General features: G+C 42.7%; 1 protein-coding gene and 1 non-coding gene across 2 annotated transcripts in view; one reads left to right on the plus strand and one right to left on the minus strand.

Annotated features, from left to right (window-relative positions):
• LOC101660439 (S-adenosylmethionine synthase-like) overlaps window positions 1-1,232 on the plus strand; it is a 118,198-nt gene extending 116,966 nt beyond the window's left edge. The window contains 1 exon segment of the mRNA XM_045298700.1: window positions 9-1,232. Coding sequence (XP_045154635.1) covers window positions 9-1,232 — 1,224 coding nt within the window.
• Window positions 1,233-7,554: 6,322 nt separating this feature from the next.
• TRNAF-GAA lies at window positions 7,555-7,627 on the minus strand. Its single transcript has one exon. It is a non-coding gene; the product is annotated as a tRNA-Phe (tRNA).
• Between the last annotated feature and the right edge of the window lie 612 nt (window positions 7,628-8,239).

Raw genomic sequence — 8,239 nt, forward strand, 5'->3', positions numbered from 1 at the left:
CACTGCAGCCTTTCTTCTTTAGCTCCACGTTCACTCGTTCACTCACCACCGTGAGCGCGCAGGTCTCCAGATCCTACAAGGAGGGCACCTTCCTGTTCACCTCGGAGTCCGTGGGGGAAGGACACCCAGATAAGATTTGTGACCAGATCAGTGATGCTGTTCTTGATGCCCACCTTCAGCAGGACCCTGATGCCAAAGTGGCTTGTGAAACTGTTATTATTAACACTGGACTTGTTATTCTTGCTGGGAAAATTACATCCAGAGCTGCCGTTGACTACCAGAAAGTAGTTCATGATACCATCAAGCACATTGGCTATGATGATTCTTCCAAAGGATTTGACTACAAGACTTGTGCTGTTCAGGTGGCTTTGGAACAACAGTCACCAGATATTGCTCAAGGGGATCACCTTGACCTGAATGAGAAGGAGGTTGGTGCAGGAGACTACCAGGGCATGGTGTTTGGTTATGCCACTGATGAAACTGAGGAATGTATGCCTTTAACCCTTGCCTTAGCCCACAAGCTCAATGCCAAACTTGCTGACCTACGTCGCAATGGCACCTTCCCTTGGTCATGCCCAGATTCTAAAACTCAAGTGACTGTGCAGTACATGAGGGATTGAGGTGCTGTGCTGCCCATCAGAATCCACGCTATTGTTACATCTGTTCAGCGTGATGAAGATGTTTCTCTGGATGAGATGAGGGAGGTCCTGAAGGAGAAAGTCATTAAAGTCGTTGTTCCTGCAATGTATCTTGATGAGGATATAATCTACCACCTACAGCCTAGTGGCAGATTTGTAATTGGGGGCTCTCAGGCTAGTACTGGTTTGAGTGGCCAGAAGATAATTTTGGACACTTATGGAGGCTGGGGAGCTCACGGAGGAGGTGCCTTTTCAGGAAAGGATTGTACCAAGGTGGACCACTCAGCTGCTTATGCTGCCCGTTGGGTGGCAAAATCCCTCACTGAAAGAGATCTGTGCAGAAGGGTGCTTGTGCAGGTCAATGACGCTGTTGGAGTTTCTCACCCATTATCAATTTCCATTTTCCATTACGGCACCTCTGAGAAGAGAGAGCAAGACCTAGTAGATAGTGTGAAGAAGAATTTTGACCTCCGCCCTGAAGCCATTGTCAGGGATCTGGATCTGAAGAAGCCAATTTATCAGAGGACTGCAGCCTATGGCCACTTTGGGAGGGAAGACTTCCACTGAGAAGTGCCCCAAAAGTTTAAATATTAAAAAGTGTCAGGCTTTTCTCCCCAGACTTGCTGGCATGGGCTACAGAGAAGGCTCCAAGCTCTGAGGGGAAGACCCCCCCTTCCTACATTTGTCCTGTCCTCCGTCAGCTCCTGATCACCTGCTGTCCCTCTGTGATCAGTGATGTGAATTGTAGCTCTGGTGGGGGGCTGGCTGTATGTTGAGCTTGATCTCTGTCCCTGGTGTGTGTTCACCTTGACAATACATTAATTGAGCACTGGTGATCCTTGTAACTGCCTAGAAACAGACAACACTATAGTGAATAAAGCACTGAAATTGAAAAAAAAAAAAAGAAAAAGAAGTAAAGATGGAGAGACTTGTCTCATGTCCTGTCCACAAGTTGTCAGACGAGACCAGGCCCTCAACAAGACGGAGTCACACCCTGTGGCTACAAGGGGCTCAAACAGAAAAACAAGTGTGAGGATGGCACACGGCTGTCCAGGTAATGTTTCACTCTGTTGTACCCAGACAGGGTCGCTATGAGTCTGAACCAACTTCATGGCTCCTAACAACAAGGATACAACGTATTACTCTGGTATGATTGCATGTAAAACTCAGGCCTGAGCAAATGACTGCAGGCACGACGTTGTCGGAAACCCGGCCTTTCACTGTGGGGAAAGAAAACACAGAACTAGGATGAGGAGAGGTAGGGAATTCCAGGGGCTTTCCTCAGTGGTTCGGGATCATAGAGACCTTATATGTTACAGTAGGACTGCTCCCTGGGATTTCCATGGCTGTAATGTTAATGGAAGGGTCCCGGTGGAACAGTGGTTCAGTGCTCGGGGCTGCTAACCGAAAATCAGACCCTCTGCAGAAGGAAAATGTGCAAGGGTTTTCTACAACTTGGAATGGGTCCACAGCAGTGGGCTAGGATTGGGGTTAATCTTTACAGGTAACCCGGGATCAAGGTTGCGCTCCACTGCTAGCCTCAAGATGCACAGTTCCGCTGTGAAGGGGATCAGCGAAAATCTAGGGATTTAGGGGTCCTAAATATTATTGTTTTTTTCCCCAAACCATTTTATTAGGAGCTAACCCAGACATCATATCATTCAAGCCGTACTTTACAATTACTACCAAATTCAGTATCAAAACCTTTTCTTCCTTCTTGAACTCCTTGATATCAGCTCCCCTCCTCCCCTCTCCTTCCCTCTCCTCCCCTCTGCTCCCCTACCTTACAGCCCAGGATTCCTTATTCTGATTGCTGTCCCTATAGGTTCATCAATCCTGGGTTTCAGATACGGGAAAACAGACAAACACATACTAAAGATTGAGTTAGTTAAAGCTTATTATGCCAACCTGGCCGATCAACACATGTGGGGTTAATTGAAGGGCGGAGGGATAAGTGGCTCAGTGAGCCTCGCCTTCAAGTTCTCAGTCGCTTGCTTTGTGATGGTCAGACCAGGGTGCATCTGCCTTAGCCAGTTCCCTGCTTCAGCTAGCAAGGTTCACTTCCTGCAAGACATCCCCAAGGAGAAGTCGCATAGACTTACCTACCGGGATGCAGCCCTGCGTGCTGAAGCACTGTTGTGGAGACCCCTGCCAGCACTGAGATGCTTACACATTCACTGACTCGGCTTTCCTCCTGCAGTTGGCATCATTGCATCTGTTTTGTGAGATGGAGGAGGACTTTATGGTTGGTGTTGGACATATGAGTTAATGGGTTAATGTTGGACTTGTAGGCTTGGGCAGTACTGGGTTGGGATGTTTTGGGGTTTTTTATGTGCATTTACCCTTTATATTAGCTCTCTCTTATACATGAGTTTCTGTGGATTTGTTTCTCTAAAATACCCAGACTAACACAAAGATTCAAGAAGATTACCCACAATGACAAGATACATCAGAGATAGACCCCATTATGTGGGGGGGAATGGAGACCAGATCTAGCCCCAAATTTATCAAGTGACAGAGTTTTAACCATTCAAGTCAGGTGTATCATTTTGATCTCCTATAGCTGTCCCTCCAATACTCTCTGTCCCTCTATTGTGGATAGAGGGACATCACCGGGGGTTTATTTCCTGAGTAGATCTTGCAAATGTATCTTGGGCTTCTGCAAACCAGAATCTCACAATTTAAGCTCTGATACTATTCCCTCCTTCAGGTTGGATTATATCATTTACAATCCTTGGGTCCCAGTTGTTGGTGAGCTTCTTCCATGGTTGACATCTAACTTAGATGGCTGCTTATTCAGAAACAAGCCTTTAGGACCCCTAACCTTATGCTATCCGATAGCTGGTATGACCCCTAATTAATTGCATAAATGCACTATCAAACATAACAAAATGCACACACAAAAGATAAAATAGATGCCTGGGGTCTCCTAAAAATAAGACACTTAGGTGAATCAAAAACGTCATCAATCGAGTAAAAAGAGAATCCACAGACTGGGTGAAATGTTGGCAATATCGTATTGGACAAGGGACTAACTTCTGAAATCTATAGAAAACTTCAGTATCTGAATAGCAACAACAGAGATGAATAATACAATTTAAAAACAGGCAGGGGACATGAACAGACAGCTCATCAAAGAAGACATTCAGGCAGCCGAAGAACATAAGGAGGAGTTTGAGATCACCAGCCATCCATGAGATGTAAATCAAACCAATGATGAGTCTATCTTACCCCAACATTGAAAACAAAGTAAAAAACCAAACCAAATCAGAAAATAACAAATGCTGGAGAGGGTGCGGCGAGACTGTAACCCCCATACACTGCTGGTGAGCACGCACCCCACAGAACCACTGTGGGGAATGTATGGCAGTCTCTCAAACAATGAGAAATACGAATGCCGTGGTGTGGCACTTTCACTGCTTGATATGTACCCTAAAGATGCACACTTGTGTTCATCACAGCACGATACACAACATCAAGGAGATGGAAACAATGGCATGTCACCAGTGAATGAATGGACAGGTAAACTTTGGTGCATACACATAAGATTAAAACAATGAATCTGTAAATAATAATAATAATAATTTAAAAAATGAATCTGTGGAACACCTAATGACATGGATCGAATTGGAGGACATAGTGAGTGAAATAATTCAATTACGAAAGGACAGATATTGTCTGAGAGGCCTGTCCTTAAAAAATTATTATTAAAAAAAGTATTATTATTATAAAAGATTTTCACACTAAAACAGACTTTAATGGTTACCAGAGCCAGGGAAGGAAAGAGATGTCATAGGTTAAAAGGTAGACAAGTACTAACTTGGGTGTAAGAGGAAGATAGGCAAAAATATTTTGGGAAAACAGGGCAAGACATTGGGAGGCTTGAGAAGTTGTTGAATAATATATTTTTTAAAATAGATGCTCTGTTCTGTAAACAAAACCTAATTCACAATAAAAATAAATAGATAAAGATTGAGGCCTCCAGCAGGGAGAAAATGCCTGGCCATCTGTTTTCCTCATGGTCGACATATGAGTCTACGCATGGAAGCACCATAAGTCAAAATCTCCTCAAAGCACCCAACAAAATACTGTATATTTAAATGTTTTTTCCATTGTGATTTGCATTACAGTTTACAGAGCAAATCGGTTTTCCATTCAACAATTCATACAGATTTTGTTTTGTGACGTGGATTGCCATCCTCACATTGGAACTGCACTCTTCCCACTTCCTCCGTGTATTTCCTGTTCCCATTCCTCTTTGCCTTCTATCCCTTCGTGCCTCCTGAGCTTCCTCCCCAGGCAAGTGCTGTCCTTTTCTCTCCACTGTTGGTCGTTCTAAGAAATGCTTACCTCCCTAGTGTTGGTGTTCACCTTAAACTCCTGTCTGCCTATTGTTTGGCTCAAAGTTGAGCCACTGGGGGGAGTTCAGTTCCAGACTTAAAATAGTTAGTTTTTAAGGAACATAAGCATGGGGATTTCACTAGTCTATGTGGGAAACGGGAGACCGGGAAGACAAATTCTCTATGCTCATGATTAAGAAGCCTGGAAGGCCAGGATTCTGGTTCAGGGAGGGCTTCACAGGTGTGAGTTAAAGATGAGTCCCAGTCACACTCTCCTGTCTGAAAACCATCCCATAATACCCTCCAGTAACAGTGCTGCCTTAACGTTTCCTCTTACAATTCCCTGGCTGATCACTGTATGGTCTGAGCCCTTTATCTATAGCAGCAGATGTGTTTCTTTCGTTCTCCCTGCTCAAGGGGCAGTCAATTCCCCTCTGACTGCCCCCAATGCTAGTATCAGGTCCCCCAATGAGCTCAGGGACCTGAAGGGCTAAGATACTGCCCACCTGGTGATGTATGAAACTGATGAGGGCTGCATGTCCTGAGACTGTCTAAAGATCAAATACATTTGCTTTCTCTCGCTCTCTAGGTCCTGACTCCATGGACGCGGTGAGCCCTTGCATGCCTTGTCTAGTGTCTGTTTAATTCTCCCTTTCAATTACACAACTACTCCTTAGGACCTATCCAGTTGTGGACTGGCTCCCATCGTCTCTGCCAACCAGCAAGCCTGGTCTTTTCCCTCTATTTTGCTTTTATTTCAGTTTTAGTCAGCACTTTACTCCCATTCTATCCAGGGCCTCCACTGTAATCTTTTTCAGAGCTGTCTGCTGTAGTAGCCAGGGGTAATCTAGTTCTTCCATTCTCAGGTTTTTGTGGTGCGTTAGTACTTTGGTTTAATTTTGTTCCATGAGTTTATAATTTCCTTCACCCTTCTTTGCTCCTATAGAGAAATCAATGGATGTATCTAACTTGGCTCAACAATTAATAAGGAAACAGACTGACAGGCCTTTTCTTTCATGACGTTGTTGCATAAGTTTGAACTGCCAACCTTTCAGTTAATGTTAGGTTACTAGCACAAACCATTTTTTCCACCCAGTGGCCTTCCTCAAATAGTAACCACTATTTTATTACAGAATTTTTAATATTTCTTATGCTTAAAAACAAATACTTTACCCCCTCCCCCAAAATACATACATAATGCCCAAACCAGGAATGAAACAGCATGTAACAGAATTCTTACACCAGCTGTTCCTAGGTTTCTTCACTGAATTTCCATGCCTTATTTTTTAGATTTTAAATAAAATGTCCAAAATATTCATAGAAAACCTCCAAACCAAACACATTAGCATCCAGTCAATTCTAACCCATTCGCAGTGACCCTAACCCAACCCAGCCCACTGGCACGGAGTCAATCCCCACTCATAGTGACCTTATAAATATGCAACTAAAGAAGAGGATAGTACATATGATACGTATGATTCTAATAATATTTAATATTGTGTTATAATTCATAATATATAATGTTATAATATGTATACATTTTTTTAAAGATTTCTCAAAATTACTAAAAGTGTAAAAACCAAACTATTACTAGTGACTTGATTCTGACTCATAGGGACATGATAGGCGGAGTCGAACTGTCCCCAAACATATAATCTCCACAGAAACAGACTCTCACATCTGTCGCTCAGGGAGCTGGTGGGTTTGAACCAAAAATAACCAACCCATTGCGTCTCTGCTTTCAGGTGAACAGTTAACCACTGTACTACCATAGCTCCTAGGAATGGGACTTCCCTTCTTTTCTAACATCATTCTGTTCACATGTTGTTAATATGCAACGCAAAATTCACTGGATGTCTTGGGAAATGTGCCATCCAGTCTTCAATACTCTTTACCAACAACACCATAACTCAAATGCATCAGTCCTTCTTCCGTCTTCTTTATTCCTTGTTTAGCTTTCAGATGCTATAAAGTGATCGGAAACACCACCCCTCGGGTCAAATGTTCTCAAAATAACACCTTTGCACTCTAGCACATCACAGAGTTCTTTCACCCGATGCATGATGTCCTTAGATTTTATTTTATTACTTAACTGCTGCTTCCAGGCCATTGATTATAGATCCAAGTTAAAAGATGAAAACCTTGACAATTTTTTTCTCTTTGGTCCAGGTGTTAGGATTTTTTTTTTTTAATCATTTTATTGGAGGCTTGTACAATTCTTATCACAATCCATCCATCCATCCATTGCGTCAAGCACATTTGTACATTTGTTGCCATCATCATTCTCAATACATTTGCCTTCTACTTGAGCCCTTAATATATGCTCATCATTTTCCCCTTCCCTCCCCACTTCCTGATTTGTGATTTCTTTATGTAATCTTAAAATACTTTTTTCCCCTATGTAATCTATACTGAAAGCTGTAGTCTGATGTTCAGGCAACTTGCTCTTTTAGTCTCCACTTTCAATAAACTAGGTTGTGTTTGTTAAAGTAGTTCAGTTCTTTTATATACAAAACTTTGTACCGCACTCCGTATTTCATAGTATAAAAGTACATATGTAAAACTGTAGCCACTATTGCCGAAACCCGGGATCGAACCAGGGACCTTTAGATCTTCAGTCTAACGCTCTCCCAACTGAGCTATTTCGGCTCGCCATCTTGCTCTCAGCTAACTTTGAAGTCAGCAGTTCGAAAACACCAGGCACTCCACGCGAGAAAAATGAGGCCTCCTGTTCCCATAAAGATTTAGAATTTCAGGAACCCGCCGGCGCAGTTCTACTAAATCCTATGAAGTTAGGAGCCAGAATTGACTCCATGGAAGTTAGTTGTTGCTGTTCTTAGATGATTAAGTTTGCTTTATTTGAGTCCCTTTTCTATTTGTTCCTTCAAAACATTATAAGGGTCCTGGTTTTCAAACGTCCCAAACTCTGCTTGGAGAACTAACCCCACCCCTCTGCCACCCACCATCCATCTAGTCCGCCTCATCGAGATCCTACATAAGGTTTCAGAGGCTGTAAATCTATCCTTAAACAGAAAGCCTCATCTCGCACTTTTCAGAGAATTCCCAGTGAAATTATTATCTTATTATTTCTCTTTTCTTTCAGTCCTTATTTTTGTGTACCATTGCTTTTCAGTGATACTCGAAAGGGAAACAGAGGATTATTGGAAACATTAATATGATGGTCAACTTCTGGCTTGGAATGGAAATTCTGAGGAAACAAACCTTGCTTCTTTCTCTTCCCTTCTTTTTTTTTTTTTTTTT

The sequence above is a fragment of the Echinops telfairi genome, unplaced genomic scaffold, assembly GCF_000313985.2.
Source record: "Echinops telfairi isolate 266 unplaced genomic scaffold, ASM31398v2 ScPeMD7_7441;HRSCAF=8479, whole genome shotgun sequence".
Taxonomy (NCBI): Eukaryota; Metazoa; Chordata; class Mammalia; order Afrosoricida; family Tenrecidae; genus Echinops; species Echinops telfairi.